Here is a 21713-nt window from a genome sequence, read left to right as displayed (position 1 = left end):
CAGTTAGTTCCATATGCTCTTTTAAGTAATTTGTAAAGATTATTTTAAAAACACCTTATTTCAGCTGTAGGGAGTGTTAAGCAGTATGTACTTCCACTGTGAAGAAAAGGTCATTTGGGTGTTAGTTTTATATGCTAATGACCAATGATCTCATTGACCACCTATAGCAACATGGTGTGCAGTTGTAGAAAGCTGCAAAGAATAGTTTCTATTTCCAGTGTTTAGGGTTTATTTAAGTGGGGCAGGATATTTGCTGTATATGAGGTCACATCCAAGTTGCAAATCCAAACATCTTGAAGAATCACAAGAGCGCTATAAAAAGGGAAGTACAACACTAGACAAACACTAAAGGTTTCACATTTTCTCGTGTTGTGGACACAATGACAAGTTGTGTTTATGTGGACTGGCAAAGAAAATGTGGCTTTGATTGCCATGTCTCCTTTAAACATTAGCAGGTAGCAAGGAACACACACACACACACACACACACACACACACACACACACACACACACACACACACACACACACACACACACACACACACACACACACAGAGAGAGAGAGAATAATCCTTGTTCTACCACACCGATATACATTGTTTAATTGCCGAATCCCCAGTGACTTTCGTCTGGATTTAATCTCTGTAAAACTGACCCTAATAGGTGTTTAATTATAGCTAATTAGGCATCACTGAAGCCCAGCGTTAAATCATGTGTGTCATATAGGACGGCAACATGAAACGAGGGCAGTGGGAGAAATTAACAAGGTGCTGTTGCTTCATTACTACACTTACGCCATTTGAAAGCAAGTTTATACTTTTGTTTCAACATGTGCCACAGGATATAACAATGCGTTCTAAACAGGTCCTCAGGGGCCATTGGACAGTTCATATTTTTTGCTCCACTCCAGTTTCTAGCTTGGTTCATCAGCATGTTCTTAAAAGCTGGTTCAGCTGTGTAAGGAGCCAATATGTGGACTTTGTGAGTCCCTGGAGACCCAGGAAACCACTGGGGATGGGCTATGCAGTGTAGACTATTGTTCCCCTTAATACTTAACTACATTTAGATCCTGTGCTTAACCTAAAGTGGATTTTTGGAACATGTAAGCTTTAAAGATTTATATTTGAAAGATTTTATAACCATGTGAAATGAAAGGATGAATAAGCCCCCAGTGGAAAGCCAAGTACCCCCTGCCCTGCTTGTCCCATCAGGCTTTAATGGTGCATTAGGGAGGAACTTGGTGTTGAGCACTGAAGCAACACACACCAGGGGTGACTGCTTTAAGACTACACCAGATGATTCCTCTGGAATTTCATCCCAACATGGTGCCAAAATGGATAACAATGCTGCAATTCGATATTTTTAATGAAGAAAAAAAAAAAGTGTTAATGTCATTAAACTCTAGCACTGTTAGTTTGTTAAATGCAAGCTGTGTTTTATAGACAGTTAAAGTCTGCATGATCTCACAAAAAGCTGCTCATACTGATACTGTAGTGTGCAGGACAGACACAAGAAAAAAAAAAAAAAGTGTTCTGCAATGCATACAAGTTATTTGGAAACCCATAATAGCATTGCTCACTAGACACATTAAGACCTTTTCCGGTCTTTTGCAAGTTAACGGCAAACAGATTACTGCCAGCTGTGTTTAACATATATTAGACATCAGTCACCTTTGACACACAAAGGCGATGAGCACGGTTAGCTTTTGAAAAGGTTAAAAGGTCAGGAGCACAATACTGAGATATTTAGTTGTATGGAGGGAAAGAACTGCAGTGGAAGAGGGAGGGACAAGGAGGGACTGAAAGAGAGATAGAGAGATATATATATATAGAGAGAGAACATACCAAATTGGGCTGCAGGGTGTGCCTGGCCAGGGATACCTCCTGACAGGTCTGTACCACACAGGACAGAAACAAAACCCAACTTACAAATCAGAATCCCCACAGCTCACATTCTCTAAAGTCTTTTTATCAACACTCTTAAAAAACATTTCTTAAAAACTAGGAGTGTCATTCTCTCCCTGTCTCTCACACACACCCAAACCCACCCATACCCGTTCAATCACGTGTGTGTTTCCCTGCAAACACGGATCCTGGGTGTATGTGACCCAGTTAAACTCCCACAATGCCTTCATGTGGCCTGAATAGCTTATAAGCCCCTGAGATGCTTTCTTCCCCAACCTACTCCATTTATTGATGCAGAACCCTCAAAATCTGCCTGTTACTAGATGCTTGGAAAAGAAGCACTGAGACATGAAAGCCTCCCGCTTTTCCTGAGTGACTGATTCAGTTAAGCCCCACCCCCTACCTGCTGCTGCTCTGCCGTTTGTCTGAAACGGATTCGTAGGGGCAGCGGCCTGTGATACGGCTGCAGCCACAAAAGGATTTGTTGATGGGCCTGTGGGTGGGGGCAAGTAGAAAAACAAACAAACAAACACACAAACAACAACATACTTTTAACATGTATATAAATAGCAACTCATTATCTGTGACATCAATTGATAAAGGTATTTTCAGAATCTTCAGTTTCATTAGAAAAGACGCTGTAAGGTTTAAGGGTAGCTTCAGTAAGACCAGGCACACTCAGCCATACTTTCTGAAGCCACGCCGGTCATCCCCTGGCTGTAGGAGAGGCTGTACACCATCACACGACCAGAGGTGCTACACGCACAATGTTAATTACACGTGGAGCAAAGCCTACTTGGCATGACAAACACTGACATTTGACTCAAAATGCGCACCTTGCTGATAAACAGCCCCTTTGATAAACATTCCATTTTACAGTAGTGAGTTTGGCTGGCCAGTAGGTCTTTGATCTACTGATAAAGAATGACCAATGTGCATTTAGGACTGTGAGCCATCAGTATGGGGTCCAGAACCAGCCCTGGACATCGGTCTGCTGAAGGTGGGGTTACCTGGGAAGCCCTGAGGCATGCTTGGCAGCGCCCCCTGCTGTGGTTGGGCAGTTGTGGCAGCGGCAGAAGCTCCGAATACAGCTCTAAAAAGAGACGAAAACAGAGGGGGTGTGAAAGAGAGAGAGAGAGAGAGAGAGAGAGAGAGAGAGAGAGAGAGAGAGAGAGAGAGAGAGAGAGAGAGAGAGAGAGTATATGACAGTGCCTTAGAATGTGCATGTGCGTGAGGGTGTATCTCTGTGATGGTACCCCTGTGTACTGGAGGTGGGGGCTGGGGAGCTGAACACATTGTCCAGTGCAGCCAGGGCAGCGTAGCGGTCACTCCCCAAAATGGCTGCCTGAGGAGGGGGTGGACCCACACCTGCAGAGGGAGGAGCCGAACTCACGCCACTTGGGCCTAACAAAGAACGAAAGATGAAAGAGAGAGTAAAGTGAGAGATTACCCACAGACCCATCCTTACCGGATGGGTCATGTATTACGAAAAGCAATATTTGAACAGGCTTAAATGTGTCTTTTAACATGGCACCAGGAATGTGCATGGATTCACACTACAGAGCGCTGACTGAAGGCAAGAACCACACTGGGTTTCCTTTGCCAAGCATTTTAAGATGGGTTTATACTATAGGATTATCATGAAAATGATCCTGTCACAGATGACCGTCGGAAATAAAGGAAGTTCAAATCTGTGGTCTTTGAATGTGGAATGTGTGTCAGGCTCCACAATAGGCGTTTGAACTCCTGTGTGACCAAAGCCTACAATTATCTTCTGGCAGTGTCAGAAATTTTGCTCCAAAATCTCATAGCATGTTGCTGCTTTGATTCTCATCTTAAAACGACCAACAGGAAGTGGCCTAGAGACGTGCACAACTCGCGCACCAACTACAAATAAACAGCAAGATAGCGAAATGAAAATAAAGCATATGGGACTCAAAAGATGAGCGTATTGTGGGATAGTGGCAGCGGACAGAACATGCATAGGGATGACAAAGGCAGAACGTCGGAATTTTCTAGCATTGTGGGTTTATTGCTAGAAAATCTTTAGTGTATAATCTGACTTTCAGCACACGTGAACTCAAACAGTCTGGCGTGGCATTTGTTCACGATTTCAACTTCTGCATCTTATACAGTACAGCCTGAACAATGCTGAAGACTGCTGGAACTGTACATATACAAGGTATTTGACAGCAACATGCAAACCCACTGCTCAGACACTGCACTACCTACAAACGTGCACAGAAGTACAAAGTGCATCAACTAATGTTGCCAATAAGCTAAAATCAAATAGATGTGTATCAAAAGTGTGGTATAATAGAATAGAGGGAGGAGAAGGTACGTGTTGGACAAGTGTCTCAGTGCATACCTTGTTCAGATTTTGCAGAGCTGAAGATATTGTCCAGGTCGGCGAGGGCAGCGTACCTGTCCGCAGGTACAGCACCACCTTCGTTCTTAGCTCCTCCCCCAGCGCAGTTGGTCTGGGCAGAGCCGTACGATGCAAAGTCAGCACTACACGACTTGGGGAAGTTGTCGAAGTTTGCAAAGTTGGCGTTGGCTAGTCCTGGTGAGCCTCCTGTGGGAGGAGAAAGAGAGAAGCTGAGGAAGGGAATTGAAATGGGTGGATGGGTGTGCGTGTGTGGGTCTTTCAAATGGCATTTCTCTGGAGGATGACTGACTATCCAAATATAGTAAACTTACATTTTGTTAAAACTGCTCTAAAAAAAAAAATGCATGCACACACAAATGCAATTTTAATCCAAGCAGAAAAAAAAAAAAAGAGACCTGTGCCTTACTATCAGTTCTGTACAGAAAACTGCAGGAACTGCAGGGTGGAGACATGCACACACGCCACACACATTTAGCCAAGAAGGGCACTAGTCAAATGATAAGCAAGCCATAGAATGAAAAGGGAGAACTGAAGGCGTGGAGACAGTGCAGGGACTCCAGGCGTAAGCCTGCACACGCGTGTGCATGACTTACTGCGAGTGGCCAGTAGGGGCAGCGCTGAGGGGAATTCTCCCACACTGCCTGTACGTGTGGCAGCATTCGCTGTCCTCCCGTCCAGTTACAATTAGTGAATGAGAATAGACAGCAGACAGAAGAACAGAGAGAGCAGACAGAAGAATAGAGAAGAGGTGCACAGAACAGAAAAAAAAACAATAGAGAAGAACAGAAGACAGAAATAAAAGAGTAAAAGTAATCCAAATGAAGATTTAATTAGGGCTAACAACAAGGAGGCAATAAACAATAAGGGCGAAAAAAGCTGCAGCATTGCAATGGAAGAGCAGAGTGACAGCCAGATGATTCAGCCAATCAGAGAGTGAAAAGGTGCCTAGACCACGCCCACAAAAGTTAATGAGTCTCATGGTCGAACCAGAGTGGACAAATTGATTTGTTAATTAAAGAAAGTCATACGGATACGTAAAGGCAATGAGACACCATTTTATAAACGACTGATGTAATCAAGGAAGAACATGGGAACAATGAGATAAGGGTAAGGCAAGACACACCCAGGTGCGCGCACGCACACACAAACGCGTGCACATGTGTTTAATGGTGCAGCGTTGTGGCTGATAAAAGCATGAGAAGGTGTAATGAAAATCCACAGAGCTAATGGGAGCACAGTGTGTGCAGGCTAAAATGGTGCTGAAATAGTACTTGAAGGGCTGTTTTTTCTAATGCCGTGTGTGTCTGTGTGTTGTACATGTTTGTGCAGGCTGAAACTGTTGAGCTACTAGGAACGGGGAGAGAGCGAGAGAGAGAGAGAGAGAGAGAGAGAGAGAGAAAGAGCGTGTGTGTGTGTGTGTGTGTGTGTGTGTTGTACCTTTTTGTGCAGACTGAAATTGGGCTTGTGCTGAGGGGAAGGCAGCACTCTGAGCAGCGGCAGCAGCAGCAGAACTCCCAAACGCATCGAAATTTGCAAAGTCTGCACTAGCGTTAGCATTCTGTGCTGCTGGATGCAACAACAACAACAAAAAAACACAACACCAGTGTGGTATGAGGAGTGAGAAATGGTCGCAACACAATGGCATGGACATCACAGGGTTTCGCCTAAACCCAATTGCACTTCAAAAAGCCCAGAAGGCTTCGGCAGAGACTCCAGGTCTCGTGGCAGGAACCGGCTGAAGTGAAATGGAGAGGCCAGTGAAACTGATGTCCAATATATACAGGATGACAAAACAAGGAAAAAGTAATGGAAGGCAATGAGAGCAGTGTGCACCATGAACGTGTGGTGAACCAACGACTGACGAAAAGGACACGCTAAAGGCCTTGAGGTGAACACGCGCGCGTACGCATGCACTCACACTACATAGGCTCCATCATTCTCCCAGAGGGTTAGAAAAAGTGTGAAACAATAAGAAATATGTAGCACTGCACTGGCAGGAGAATTAAGGAGTTTTTAAGAGCTAAACTGTGGTGCCATTATCCTTCGGGGATATGCAACATCCACTAGCAACTTCATTCCTTAACGATTTTAGTAACCATAGCAACTGTATTAAGACCAGTCCTCCAATACTGAAAAAATAAAACGGCTGCCGTGTTCTTAGCTGAAACCAACCATTATCTTTTAAATCATCCCAACATCCCAAATGGGTTTGTGAGTGTGTCTTATGAGTACAGAAATGTATTCTGCAAGTTGTGTACGTGCGTGAGACTGAGAGAGGTAGTGGATGTATTTTGTGAACATGTGGGCACATATCTTACCTGGATGACTATTGAAATGTGCAAAGTTGGCAAAGTTTGCATTGCCTGTAGCCTGGGAGGGTGGAGCTGCAAAGATATCTCCACCCAAATCACTGAGCAGGTCAAATTTTCTGTCCTGCTGAGTCAACTGAGTACGTGACACTACAGGGGACTGAGAGAGACAAAACATGCAAGCAAAAAAGAAAACTTTTTAGACAAAGCAAGAGAAACTACAGTGAACAAGGAAGGACAAAGAACATTTACAAAACACTCTTTAGTGAGAACAGGTAATCAGGAAAACAGAAACTAGAGAAATGTTCTGTTGTGAATAACAATCATGCATACTGGTACAAAGAGTATCAAATTGATCCGAAACAGTTACATATCTAACATGCTCCACATTACACAAATCCCTTATCTAATGCCCCATCTAGTACGTCTCATATAATGAGCAGGTGGATTGTGTAATCACCCAATGAAGCCAGCACATGGAGGTGTGCGGGTTACCTGGCTAGGGGTGTTCCTGCTGAGGTGAAGGGCAGGGGCCGATTCTCCCAGCAGGGTTTTGAGGGGCCGAACTTCTGGAGTGCTGCTAGTGCTGCTGGCAGACGAACCAGAAATAGAAGCGTGGACAGAGGCTACGACCTTAGCCTGCTCTGGGGGAACATACCTGGGGGGAGGGATGACGACCCTGTCAAAGCTGTCTAACCTGGAGGCACGTCATTGTTAACCAGGATTCATGTGCAGAAAATGCCAGTGCCTCACCATCGCTTCTTCTCATACTTCTCCTGGAGGAACTCCTTTACTTTCTGGGGCTCCCTGAAGTCTGGGATGACCGAGGTCCTGTCATCGTAAAGGCCCAACCATATCTGTTTACAGGCCTGCAAAGGAGAGAGAGAGAAAAAAAATCTTTACAACAGACGTCACCGACGATCTGTAAGCAAGGAGAAAGGCTGATGGATGTGCGAATGAACCACAGAGTTAAATCACTCCACCCAGAATAAGCCCAGTGCTGGTGAATATTGTAATCATTTCCCAATGATGTAATAACAACGTAATACATTATTGGGAATTTACTGTTTTCATGCACTTCATTTTTATATATTTACACACACACACACACACACACACACACACACACACACACACGCAAAAGTTTTAGGCAGGTCGGAAAAAATGCTGTAAATTAAAAAGGAAGTGTTAAGTTTATTTTCAGCAATTCACAAAATGCAGTGAATGAACAGACGAGAAATTTAAATCAAATCAAGATTTGGTGTGACCACCCTTTGCCTTCAAAACAGCATCAATTCATCTAGGTACACTTGCACATGGTTTTTGAAGGAACTCAAAAACCTTCATTTAAAAACTGCATTTTGTTTTTACTTGTTATTTTTGTCTGATATTTAAATGTTTGATGATGTGAAACATTTAAGTGTGAAACATGCAAAAAAAAAAAAAAAGCTATCAGGAAGGGGGCAAACACTTTCACATCACTGTGTGTATGTATATATATTTTACCAAAACTTCCATTTTGTGTATTGTATATGATTGATAAATTCTCAACAGAGCATCTGTGACTGTCTTGAATGAATCAGAGTAGAGTTTGGATGCAATCTCAAGTTTACTCCACCAAACAGCGCTCACAAGTGGGACAATTCAAGGATCAAAATACAAGCGATCAGACCAATACACTCAAAACAAGTCTCAGTAATGAGAAATGCAGAAACAAAATACCAAGAACACAAGAGATTTGCAATTAGGAATACAAGACTTTAACTCAATGTATGAACCCAAGCCAGTCTTTCATGCATGTGAAGATTCATCCTTTTTAAAGTGTAGCCTTGATGAGTTGCGGGTGAGGTGAACAAGAACAGCTTAGGATCATAATTAGTGAGGGCAAATGATAAACACAGGGTTTTGGTTACATACAAATACAAACGAATGCGCATGTAGTGTTGCCATGGAAAACAATGCTGACAGGAGAATGGAGCGGCATTTGTTGCAATGATGTTGATGGTAGGATTATGGCAAACAACACTGAAGCATATGAATACACTATCCAAATATCTTGAAAATGTTCAGTCAACACATTATCTACATTAAGCTTATATACTGTTGATGTGTTACATGAAGTAGGCTTAAAGGGGACCCATTATGCACATCTTCAATGTTCATAATTGTATTTTTGGGGTCTACTAGAATAGATGCTTCAATGTCCCAAAAACACATTATTTTTCTCATACCGCACATCTCATCACCCCATGTCTGAAACAGAGCCTTTAACCCACCCCCACCCTCATAACTTAGCTTGAACACTATATTCTGACTGGTCAACTGCCAAAGCGGTTCCACCCCTACACGTTCCATCCATCTTACAGCATTCTCTCTTGAGGAGCTGTAAACACCGGTGTGTTTGAAATGTTAGACATGATTACAGTGTCCGGTGGTTTCCAAGATGTTCACTGTCTCACGAACAAACATGCAGTTCTCGGCATGTCTGCAGAACCTGATATAATACATATGTAAAAATACTGGTGGCATTAGAAACATAGCTAGCAGGTTAGCCAAGTGCTGGTAGGTGGACAATATGAAAAAATGTTACGAGATCACATCATCTTGTCACAAAGAAAATGGCTGAAACAGACACGAAGGTCTCTGTAGGCAGGCAGACCTTGGTACAATACACGTGTAAAAATACCAGCATTAAACAACTAGTTTAGCTATGTGGACTGCAACTATAACATTACAGCATTACAATCATGAATCCACCTCTAAACTTGAACACTTTGACAGCTAATGATCGGGGGAAAAAAAAGAAAAATCATATTTCTGGACAATTTGTGTGCAGAGAAGCCTACAGCTGAGCACTGGGACTATGCCAACAACTCCACACTTGAACACTCATAGTAGCTATTTTGTTTGCTTTAAACATCACAAATCCACAAATAATGCATACTTACAAACTGTGAACCTACGCTACACAATGCTGGAACTGCCATCCTTTAGGAGTAAGAGTTGCTGAATGCAGAATCAAACTGCACACAGCTTTTGTAGCAGTCCTCCATGAAGTGCCATTTACACATTAAAATAATTGGAACAGTGGAGGGAGCAAAGGTAAAAAAAATACATTTCAACCATTGAATTATTTGTGGTTTTATCGTTGGAAGAGCATACAAAGTGCAGAACACAGTGCAGAACAGCATCTGCTACAAAATTGAACAAATTCTTCCCAGCCTCCAGTACTTATGTCTTGTCTGAGGGCGTGGACAAGCTTGCCAGTAGGCATGCAATATGTAAAGTGTAATGAGACTGCATCATCTCATAAAGAAAATGGCTGAAATCCAAATGAAGTGGCTCTGATAGAGGACGTTAGAGAGGCCTGTTAATTTATACCTTTCTAACTTACTTTTCTCTCCAATTAAGCCTTATTAAATTAATGCATTCCTAACAGTGTTCAGTGTTGTATATCATTCAACATTTTATTTATGATAGTATGATACATGACTGTTAGAATAAATGCATATTGACTTTTTTTTTGTGCTATTTAACATAATTGATCATTATCAAGATCTATGTATTTTTAAAATACTTTGCTGCTTAGAGAAAGACCAGTAAAATTTGACCCACTCTGGAATACTGTGGAGTTTGATAAATGCCATTTACAATGGGAACAGAGACTGCAATTTAGTCCATCCTGGAAGAAGACAACTGTTCTGGGAGGGTGGGAAATACAACCATAAACAGGAGACAAATCTAATCTTAGACCAGAATTCAGTTTCTCAATGAGGCCCAGCAGCAGACTCTCACACACTGGACAAGAGAAAGGAGAGAGAGGTAAAGATAAAGAGTGTTTATGGTGAGGGTGCAGCACGGTGGAATGTATGTGTGAAACACTGGAAAGCAAGTATGTTTGTGTGTGTGTGTGTGTGTCTGTCTCTCTCTGCACACGTGTGCAAGCAAATGAATAAGTAAAGAAAGAAACTGGTACAGTGAGAGCTTCTGATGGTAAAATCAAGTTAGAAGAAGGAAAACAAAGGTCTATGCAGGGCCCATTCATTCTTACACAAAACAACAAAAACATGTTAAATACAGACACCCGCCAGATCGTATTATGTCAACATCTGCAAAACCATACACACTTAATGGCTCAACTCAATCATAACAATGCTGACACCCACATAGAGTCCCACTGCCACTTTTTACACATGTTCAGTGTATTTAAAGCCACACTCAGAAATCGCACAGACATGCAACATTTTTAAAACACTGGGATATCGCTATTAACTATGCAAATCAGCAGCAGACCAAAATTACCATTCCACAGTGTTTAGAAAGCACTGCACAGGGCAAAAACACGCATAGAACTCTGCAAGGAGAGCACGCTACATAACCAGTTATTTTAACAGCCTCAGACTCAGGCGCATTCAAACTAGCAGAATTCCGGATGCAGAGGCAAGAAGCCATTTTTTATTTCAGTGGCTGACCTGCTGCTTAAAGGCCTTGATTCGCCTCGGGAAGATCACTGAAAAGGGGAAAGCTCAAGACGGAGGCGCTGTCTGAATGTGGAGGTGCTCTATCTGGAGTTACTGTCTGAATGTGGAGGTGGTGTCTCAATGTCACTAGCTGAGTGACCCACCCAGCTGATTAAATTCCCCATGGAGACTGCAGGCTGGTTTTAGCTCGTGTGTGTCCACATGAACTGAAGGAGTACAGAGTTGTGACTGGAGGCAGGGATGGAACAAGACTGGGGGAGGAAAGAAAGAGCGAGATTTGTTGACCAATTAGACACAAAATGTTCTTTTTAAGTAAATAAAATGTATAACTAGAGGTGGACAAATATGAAAGTCTCCACTGGCCACTCTCGAGTCACTAAGCCAATGGAGTCTCGCAGCCAAAATTAAAAAGCTTGTGGCCACAATTCTAGAAATATGTTTGCCATACAATACACTGCATTTACAGTTACAATTAACAAGCGTTTTTCAGTAGGAAAAAAATGGCAGGTGTTAAGTTATGTGAAGGTATGCAGTACAATTTCCAGTGTGACCTTGCATATAAACTTCCTCACTTGTGGACACAGGGGAAGTCACAGAATGCAGAGAGTTTGGAGGAACAAGGGAAAGAGTGGAAAAGAAGGTACAAAAGGAGGTAAAGGAATAAAAAAAACGACAAACAAAACTGACAGAAAAAGGCAAAGAGAAAACAGGAAGAAAGCAGTGTTGTATCCCGAGAGCAGGCAGAGAGGAGGTGAAGTCCGACGGCTGAGCATCAGCACCCCATCTGAAATGGCCTTCTCAGCCCCTGACTGCTATACACAGTCCTAACTTTCATGCTTCTCACGGTGGACTAAATCAGCTGTGACAGAAATGTCATTTTTATTTTACACTTATAACCCCTTCCATAGGTTTCCACAGTAACTTACCTACACTGCTCGTGGTAGCTTAACAACCAGTTGTCGCACTCAACTCATGTTTCAAATCTGACCCAGTCTTGCAGATTTCTCCTTTGTAACGTACGAAGGATTCAGCCCTTTCTCACGCAGGAAGATACCCAGGTGCTTGTGCAGCCTCTTGCGATCTCAAAGCTAGACTACTGCAACTCGCTGGTCTTCCTCTAAGAGCCATCAAACCTCTACAACTTGTCCAGAATGCAGCAGCACGGCTGGTCTTCAATCTCCTGAAGTTCACGCATCACTCCACTGCTGTGCTCCATTCATTGGCTTCCAGTAGCTGCGCGCATCAGATTGATGCTTGCCTTCGAAGCCAAAAGTGGACCGGCCCCTCCATGCACGATGTCAGTGGTCCAAGTACTAATCTGTACCCCGAGTACTTCGAACCTCAAGTACGGCTCGGCTTGAAACACCATGGAAGACAAGCATCGAGACTATTCTCTGTCCTGGCTGCTAGAGGGTGGAATGAATTTCCAATTGCTGTCCGGACAGCAGAGTCCCTTGTAGTCTTCAAACGCAGACTGTAGACCCATCTATTTGTGGATTATTTAAATGACCACTGACCTTGCTCCTATGTTGACTAACTGAAACTAGTACTTATTGTAGGGTATTGTTTATTACACTGATGTTGACTGCACCTTTGTTGATTAACAACCTTATTGTTTATTACTTATTGTTTATTGCACTTATCGTTGTCTGAGATAGCTTTTATGTATTTTGCAGCATTGAAGCATACCTCAATATTTCAGCAGTATTCTAGTTCAGTGGTATCTCGAACTCTAACTAACTGTACTAGCTAGGATGTATTCTATGAGTAAATGACAAAGCACTTTTTGTTAGCCGCTCTGGATAAAAGCGTCTGCTAAATGCCGTAAATGTGCATGTAAATGTACACGTAAATGTACACACTGACTGCTACTGAAACAAATTTTGTATGCAACTCTGTAAATTTAGATGCCAATAAATAAAAGGTAGGAGGGGTACAAACAGAGTAGAGGTAGAGAACTAAGTGCAAGGAAGCATCACAGCAAATCGATGCACTGCAGCCCACATCCTACACATTAAAAGAGAAATTCCCCCCGCCCCTGAGATCTAGGAGTGCCTGGGTTCATGGTTTTATGAAGGTGTCCCAATGTATGCGCAGTTATATTCCAACCCCAAATGCGATCTTGGCAGTATTCCAAGTAAGCCTTGGGTCATGGCAAGCCATGTCACTACGCAAATTCCAGTTTTATTACTGTTGCCATTTTGCATAAAGCTATTAGACATATTCATACTCTGACATGGAATATCAGGCTACCGGAAAGCGCTGAGCTCTAATGGGGTGGAGTCATGCCGGTAGGGATGCACCGTCTGCCCTGAGCTCTTCAGCACGAGCTAGAAAACAGTAACAAGCTTTTAAAGCCCTCTATTAGCTTCTTTTCTGTTGGCTGCATTTTTATTTCTTAGCAGTACTTTTGGAAATGATGTCAGACGTAGATGATTAAAGTTCACAGTTTTGTGTGGTTTCTATGCCTTTTGTCATTTTCTTCTGTTGCCCTCGAGTGGATGAAAATGCATTTAGGGTTTTAGAAAAGTTATATTTATCACAGTAAAAATGTAGTGTGTGTGTGTATATAATAATAATAATAATAATTATTATTATTATTATAATAATCATGGCATCATTATTGTCTAGGGAATAATAGTTTTAAAAAAAGATAAACATGAGAAGTTCCCAGGAGATCAAGAATTAATGCATGTCCTTTCATTTTTATCTAGTGATTACAATAAATCAAGACAGACAAAACAGAGGCTGTGGTAACAAGACTTGAGTGCTGGTGTTAAGGGTCAGTGTAATATACTCCAACTCCTGACCATCCAGCTTTACTGAAGTGTCTCAATCTTGTGATAATAGTAGAGACAAACTTTCCGTAGTGTTACACTAGTCAAGTGCAGTGCTATTCAAATAATTTCTAAACAGTATGCAATTCTTGAAATTTATCTGACTGTAGACAATTATTAACATACTAATAATTCTTGTCAACATATGTTCGATTAGATTATGCATTATCAAAAAATGCAAACACTGCATAAATAATCTGTTAGATTAAGATAAGAACCTTCATATACCCAAATGCTCTTTCAAACAAACCACATTCATCTTAGGCTGAATTTAGCCTTATTCAAAAACGCTGATCTGAACCAGATCTCTGAACACATAAAAGCATAATCCACATTGACACACCTTCCCCAAAGCCCAGACAGGTGCTGACATCACTTTTGATAGTAATGTTATTTTGGTCACATATTATTACCTCATTCCCATGCTTCTGTAAAAATTCTATTTCCTGTTGCGTGAAGGTTGTCATGGAGATGGACTTCACTCTGTGGGGAGGATTCAGGCCTCGTCTAGAGAAAGGAGGGAGAGACAGAGACTTTGAGATGTGTGTCAAACATACACTGTATGTTTCAGTACCAAAAAAACAAACACCATCAGCTGCCCTCATGTCACGCTACAAAGAAATGCTAAGAGTTCTGGAAAGTTGTCACTTAGTCACATAATGGAAAAATTAAGGCTATAGTTGCCAAATTTCAGCAAAAGGTGCAAAATATTTTAGACATAGCCAATTAAAGTTTAGAATTCAACAGTTACGTATGGTTTCTATGTGCTTGGTTGGTTTGTATGATCATTTTCCCTTGTTGCTTTGACTGGAGTCAGAAAAAATGCATGTAATATTTTACCTCGAAAAGATTTACATCATATCATATCTTTGTCAAGAGAATGGAAAATATCATGATCGCTTGATTTCATATTGTCTACCAGTTGACATAGGCCAAACAAGTGCCATCTGTGCTAAATTCAACTGCCCTGTCATAGTCTGGAATGAAAACAACTCATTACAAAATCTGTTTTATCTTAAAAGTTAAGGACTGTGTAAAAAAGGAAATGCAAACAAATGTCAGAATGTCAGGCCTTTACCAGACCTGTTACTGCTACCCTTTTCATTATAGCAGCATTAGCCAGTCCAAGAAAGGACTGAGTGTTATTTTGAGCATGTTAAAACACACTAAGGAGTATGCTCGCTCGCTCTCTCTCTCTCCCTCCCTCCCTCTCTTGCTCACACACACACACACACACACACACACACATCCTTGCTGTACCACACCGATGAACACTGCTTAATTGCAGAATCCCCAGAGGCTCCATTTCTTCTTTGTTCATTGCTCATCATACACAAACAGTACTAACTTAAGCAATAAATAAATACTTAGCAATATAAAGCATACTGTTGTTACTGTTATTATTGTAACTACAACATATATAAACAGGAAGAGCAGGGAAGGGGAGAGAAGCAGAAATGAGGGCCATGGAGGATGAGAGCAGGGGTTAATTTGATCAGGGAAGTGTTACACTTTTTCAGCTCCTTGTATTGGATTAGCAGCAGTCCCCGTGTGCATGAACGCATGTGTATGCACTATATTTAGTGGCAGTGTCTGTGTGTACTATATTAACTGCAGACCCTGTTCTTTCAGGACATAGAAATGTGAGTTATTTGCTTATGGTTTATAAATCTGGGACAAGGACAACAAAGTTAGACTGCCAGGCACCTCTGGGTCTGTCTGTCTGTGTGTGTGTGTGTGTGTGTGTGTGTGTGTGTGTGTGTGTGTGTGTGTGTGTCTGTTTGTGTAGCTCAAGCAATTCATTTTCATACATTCATCTGGCCATGACCTTGCCTTTGGGGTGTGTGTGTGTGTGGGCATGCATGCATGTGTGCCTGCCTGTGAAGATAAAAGAACCGCTCAGGTGTCAGTAGATTATGTGGCCAACGGGTTAGGTATCAGGTTAGATTTTGAGAAGACAATACAGATCTTTGCCAAATATATTTTGGCAGGTGCACTTACGTTCCAGCTGACCCCAAACTAGTGAGCTAAGTGTGTATGCATGATGTTGGTGAATCTCCTGGCACCCAAACTTACTGTCCCAGTTTGCTTTTTTAGAAGTAGTGGTATTGAGTGCTATACAAAGCATCAAATACATAAAAGGTAATAAACACAAAGGACACATGGATACACGGACTATTCAACACTCCTCCCCGGTAATCATTGCTGTGTGAGGACTCTGGTGGTCAGGCTGGGGAGGAAAAAGCCTTGCAAACTGCGTTTCTGTGGGAGAGTCTGAGGGACAGCAACAGAGGCCTGCCTGTGTAAGACTAGACCAGGTGCTAAATTATTCATGTTGCTTGCCTGTTGCCAGTGCGCCTGGGCTTGGGTGCGGAGCACAGGGCCCTGGGGCAGGCATGTCCAAGCCTGCTGGCTATGCACTCAGACGATCTGGACAGCAGCAGTGTGCAGCACTTCAACGGACATCTTACAGAGGCTTAGATAGTGTCACCAGACATTAAAAATGTACAATAACTGAAGACATGAAACGATATGGATCATGATACTTAGTTTTTCTGTGGTTTGTTAGGGAGCCGGTATGGAGATAGGTGGTCAGTGCCCAGGATATCCCAGAAAAGCATGTTCTTCTGTCCACCCTCACTAGTGTTAGCATCACCGCTAACACTTGCTCCAAATTAAATAATATGGAGAGAATCCACAAATTCTCATGCTTAGAGCCATTGCCGTGTTCCTCTCTATAGCCACAGACACTGATCTCATCCTTCTCTCCCTCAGACACTAAGATGTTGACATGATAAGCTGTGGAGCTGACATCATGGACAGAGGCCCATCACCTAAACACAAATAACTGAAAGACACAGCTGTTACATATTCCTAAAAACGCCTGCCCAAAGCGTGATCGGATTTCTTTTGAAGACGGATGACAATGTCCTAAAATATCTAAAACGCTGAGTGCAGTCTTGGGCAAGCAGCTGTCATTCTCTGCTCACGTGGCTAGCATGGCCTAGACCTGCACGTTTCCCATGTAGATTGCCAGGAGGATCTGGCCGTTTCTTTCCAGAGAGGCCAATCGACTGCATAGCTCACGGCTGGACTTCTGTGACTCGCTCTTGGCAGATCTCTTTGTACATTCCGCCAGGCGCTTGCAGCTGATTCAGAATGCAGTCGCACGATCTCCTCTCCGGCTCTCCCACACCGCTCCAGATGATTCATGCCCCTCTCCTTTCCTTCCCTTGACTGCAGCAGACTTAATCTAACTACATTTGCCTACAGACTCGTGAATGAACCAGCCCCCACCTGCCTGCAAGCACTGGTCACACCCCGCACGCTATCTCGCAGCATTCGTGCCTCGACTGCAGCTCCGTTCGAGCCACCGCCCCTCGAAAGAAAGGAAGGACGCGCCTTAAGACTCGGTACTGGCGCTCAGACAGTGGGTGAACCTTTCACTGCCTGCCCATGCAGATAAGAGTTTTGGAGCCATCACATGCAGACTAAAAAGACTCTAAAGGCACTTGAAGCATACCAAGCAGTAACAGCACCAACAGAAGTGAATTTAAAACTTAATTATGCTAATAAAACACCACTACCAGCACGGTGTGCGTACTGTCCTGCACTCTGACTGGGGTTTGGCTATATGGTATACATAGGCTCTGGTCCAGGCGTACTGGGCGCAGTTGCTGCTCTGGATCTCACCACCCTGAAGCAAGGCCTTCGGGAACACCTGGGCTCTTGGAGCCTCTGCTGGGAAGCCATCCTTCAGCAGCATGCCCTCGGTTTACTGTTTGACCTGTTCTCATTCAACACACAGACTCATCAACAAAGTCAGAAACTCTTTGTTGGCTGCTTTTCTGCCACATTAGAACATAAAAATGCTAAGCTGTACCGCTGCCACTCAAGAGGACGAGAGCAGAAGGAAGAGAAATGGAAGGGACCGAGAGAGAGCCGAAGGAAAAGGCCACTTTTGTCAGTTTGTCTATTACATACAAATCACATTCTCTCACCACAGATCCTGGCCCCATGAACCCATCATCCCAGAGCATCGTGGATCAGCCCTGCCCAAACGTACATCTCTGTCTCTAGTCATCACAGAGCACTTAACCAAATCCTTGTCTGGGACCTACAGTGCTGCCCACTCCAGATACTGTTTAGTAGGTGTCAATTTACACATTCAGTAGCGTCACAATGACATGCAATAGAGAGCAGCGCAGCAATTAGCCTATTACCTAAGGATCCAACTATGATTCCTAGCACGCACACAGTCAATAGACAAGCGCATTAAAAACACAGGTAGGCAGCTATGTGCTTAGAGCTGCTCATATTTGAATGAAGTCAAAACATGGAACAGTGTTCAAGAACACTTTCTCACTGCCGGGGGCCAGGTTGAGTAAATGTTAGCAAAGGTGAGCGCTTTAGTTTGACAGCTGGGACCCAAAGACGTGCACAGGAGTAGGAGGGTGAATTACCACCATCGATGTGTCAGTCGATGTGAGAACACATTCGTTTCACTGTGTGCATTGGTGTCTGTACCGGTCAGCGACCTGTTTGGCAAGCCAAACCATCGAACAAAGCCCATCCTAAATAAAATACATTTTTAATACAGAATGGATTATATTCAGTGTCAGTTGTTGAAAAAGATGTAAAACAGCCAAACCGAAACAGTAGGAGAGCGTGTAAAGAAGGAGATTTTTCACATTTTTCTTTGCTGAATACAGATAAACAGGAACAAAGACAGAGAAGGAACTGCAGCTTTCAGCAACCTTGCCGAATCACACTTGTTACTTAAAGGCAGAAGAGCACATCACACTGCCTTTACAGATCACTGGACTAGTTCTAATTTTTGCAATTTAAAATTTATTTCTGTAATTATACTGATATTACTGCCATGCCGATAAAATGATGGTGATGTGCACGATGCACACACGTTCTCAGCAGATGAAAGGGAAAGTGGGTCTCAGTCTGTACGTCTTTCTCCAAGCACTTACTTCAGAGAGACAAACATAGGAGTGTGAGATGCACTGGGTTGCATAGAGAGCCCAGCTCTGGACCCAAGGCACACATGAAAACTGGCAAGAAGCTAGGCCTGCTATGGTCATTATAGAATTAAGCAATCTGAAAACTGCTTATGCACAAAGGTGCCAGCAAAATCCACACCACGGACAGCTGCTAACTTATGTGGAGCCTGGTCTTGGAAATTCAAATGTCTTTTCCATTAATTTACTTAAACCACGTTTTTGTTCTGTTAGGTAATACAAATTAATTTATCCTGTTTTCCCACCCTACGTTCACTGTTCAATAAATTGACATTCATCACAAGGATCATGTGCGTATTATAGTATAGTACAATAATTGAGAAAAAATACAAACTGTTAAACGACAATTATTTGTAAGACAATCATCTGATAAAATTTCATGATTACACTTTAAAAAAAAAAAAGTAGTTCTGTGCTGTGGAAATCAAAGGTATGACCATGATGTCGCCAACATCTCCCTCTATCACACATACAGCATATTAACACGTTCCATCAGCTAAGGGACATTACCTAGCAACAAATCTAGGCTGATTTCATCAAGGAACCTAGCAGAACCTGTAGGAGTTCAGGTGGCATGGCCTTTCCATGTGCAATGGATACACACGCTGACTTTCTCACTCTCTCTATCACTCATGCCCTCACATTTAATCCTCGCTATCAGAAACAGCTAATTTAGAGCTAGGGGACTGTATAAAAACACATAATTGCAGCCATTAGTGTCTTGGATGTAAACTGGGCTACAAAAAGCAGTGGGGGGGGGGGGGGGCCCAAATGGTCTGATTCTGAAAACAGTGGACAAGTGTCTATTGCAATCAAGTTGCATATATAACTTCTCTACATCATTAAAAAAAAAAATTGTTACCAGTGCAAAGCTTAGCTAATTGTTTATTTTTCAACGAGGGACTAAAAAAACAAACAAACAAAAAAAACCTTTAAAAAGTAAAATGAAGTCATGTTTTTTTCTAACTAGGAAGTTCTCACAGGAATATTCTGTAGGAAATGACTGGGGGTAACAGAGAAACCCACCCACATATGGAATGTGTTTACACAGTAACTGACCCCACCTCACAAGGAACAAAGACTGTGTGCAGTGGATGCTGTAGAGGTCTTAGGCCTTTCATAGATACCACAGTGGTTTGCTACTAAGACATAATGCCAATGCAAGCAATTTATTCCTACAGATTCCAGTGAATTTAACAGACTTGGATTAAATCATTAGTGAGCTAACCAGATTCAAATCAGTGCAGCTCTAAACAATCAAAATTTCTGTCTGTCAATTCAAAGCTCCATTATAGTAACCCGAGGTTAGCTCCAAGTTAGCCTAACAGCAACACTGAGTAACAGTTATAACAACTATAACTGTAGTATGCACAGTGGCAATCATTTTTGAAAAAAGTCAGTCACTGCAAGACAATGCAAAATAGAGCAGAACCCACTTCGAGTGACTAATTTGTGCTAGCAGAAAAGGAGCTCTCAACACACACACACACACGCGTGTGCCTAAAGGTCACCTATAGTTGCTTGCTACATTCGAGACTCTGAGGTGAGAGTCCAGCTTTGACGTCCTGTCCTGCTGTTTCCACTTCCTGTTGCATATGCACACCACATGCTGCTGATGCAGCACAAGGCGACACACTTCCTGTATGCTCCCACACTCACGTGCACACACGTGCAAACAGTGCTACTTGACCTCTTCTCTTTTTCTCTCAGAAAACCACAAGAGCTCATCACATCGATCTTTCTAATATTATCCATCACTCAGTTTCTGAGCAGTGATCGACAAAGCATGGAGCATTTTGCCCAACACATCTAATTAAATCTTACCTAAGGCCAGAGGAAGAGCACTGAACACATTACAGGATATTACACACAACACACATTCACTTTACCATAAACAACCACATTAGTGAAAATAATCACAAATGAAAACAAATGTAACAATAAGATAATTGTAAAGGGCGGTAAGGTACAGTCATAGAGTAGGTTTAACTAATATAATGGCCACAAAGTGTAGATATTAATTTTAAAAAATGAATTTTTATTGCATTATTTTTCATCCATATATGCACTTAAATTAATTAAATGAAAACATCAGCAGGTATGGAAATTATACTGATTAGTAAGATTTTCGTATTGGAACATGCCTGCATCATTTGTAGTAAATGAGAAACAGAACATTGCAAAAACAAACACAGTGAGATCAATGACTCCGTTGAGCCAGCACTTCAGATGGCTTCAAATCCTTACCACAATACATATATGGTTTCTCATATGGTTTATCTATATAGTACTATAAAGTCATGGGTGAGGTTCCCAAGGAGCATGTGCACGGTCACATTTATAAATGTGCAAGTTGATCAAAGTATCTGCCAAATGCCATAAATGTAAATAGGGAATCCTGATTAAGGACAACATTCCCTTCCTGTTATGACTTTCACAAGCTTATAACATACATTTGTATCTGTGGTATGAGGGAGTGAAGGTGCAGGGCAGGATCAGACAAGTACAGTCTTGTGGCCTCTTTGGGCCATGAGGCTTGGTAAACAGAGGGTTACCTCCCTGCTGAGATCATGCAGCGCACTGCCCACCCCCACGATTGTAGAATTATCAGTGCACTTCTGGAAATCGACTGTTATTGTCAAGCTCCCTGGCATTCTTGCATCATAAACAAAACTCTCAAAAAACTTCAAAGCACGCCGGCGGGACCCTGCTCCGGAATGGGTTAAAAACATGTGCATCAGAACAATTCCCACGAGAGGGGTG

The 21713-nt window shown here is 42.4% G+C and overlaps 1 protein-coding gene across 6 annotated transcripts in view; it reads right to left on the bottom strand.

Annotated features, from left to right (window-relative positions):
* The window catches only part of agfg1a (ArfGAP with FG repeats 1a), a 29272-nt gene that overhangs the window by 1618 nt on the left and 5941 nt on the right, over positions 1 to 21713 (bottom strand). Inside the window, exons 2-13 of one of the 6 annotated variants that reach the window (XM_081700337.1) lie at positions 14334 to 14427; positions 7356 to 7471; positions 7098 to 7260; positions 6612 to 6762; positions 5731 to 5859; positions 4887 to 4955; positions 4273 to 4479; positions 3161 to 3308; positions 2915 to 2997; positions 2308 to 2397; positions 1845 to 1892; positions 55 to 96 (exon numbers count right to left, since the gene is read on the bottom strand). In XM_081700337.1, the coding sequence (XP_081556463.1) occupies positions 77 to 96; positions 1845 to 1892; positions 2308 to 2397; positions 2915 to 2997; positions 3161 to 3308; positions 4273 to 4479; positions 4887 to 4955; positions 5731 to 5859; positions 6612 to 6762; positions 7098 to 7260; positions 7356 to 7471; positions 14334 to 14427 (1318 nt within the window). In that variant the 3' untranslated portion in view covers positions 55 to 76. The remainder of the gene's footprint in view (positions 1 to 54; positions 97 to 1844; positions 1893 to 2307; positions 2398 to 2914; positions 2998 to 3160; positions 3309 to 4272; positions 4480 to 4886; positions 4956 to 5730; positions 5860 to 6611; positions 6763 to 7097; positions 7261 to 7355; positions 7472 to 14333; positions 14428 to 21713) is intronic. The other 5 variants (XM_081700334.1, XM_081700335.1, XM_027016847.3 and 2 more) reach the window with 5 other exon arrangements.

The sequence above is a fragment of the Electrophorus electricus genome, chromosome 17, assembly GCF_041902795.1.
Source record: "Electrophorus electricus isolate QZ-2024a chromosome 17, ASM4190279v1, whole genome shotgun sequence".
Classification (NCBI taxonomy): domain Eukaryota; kingdom Metazoa; phylum Chordata; class Actinopteri; order Gymnotiformes; family Gymnotidae; genus Electrophorus; species Electrophorus electricus.
The sequence above is the reverse complement of the archived record's forward strand: the minus strand, read 5'-3'. Positions and strand labels throughout refer to the sequence as shown.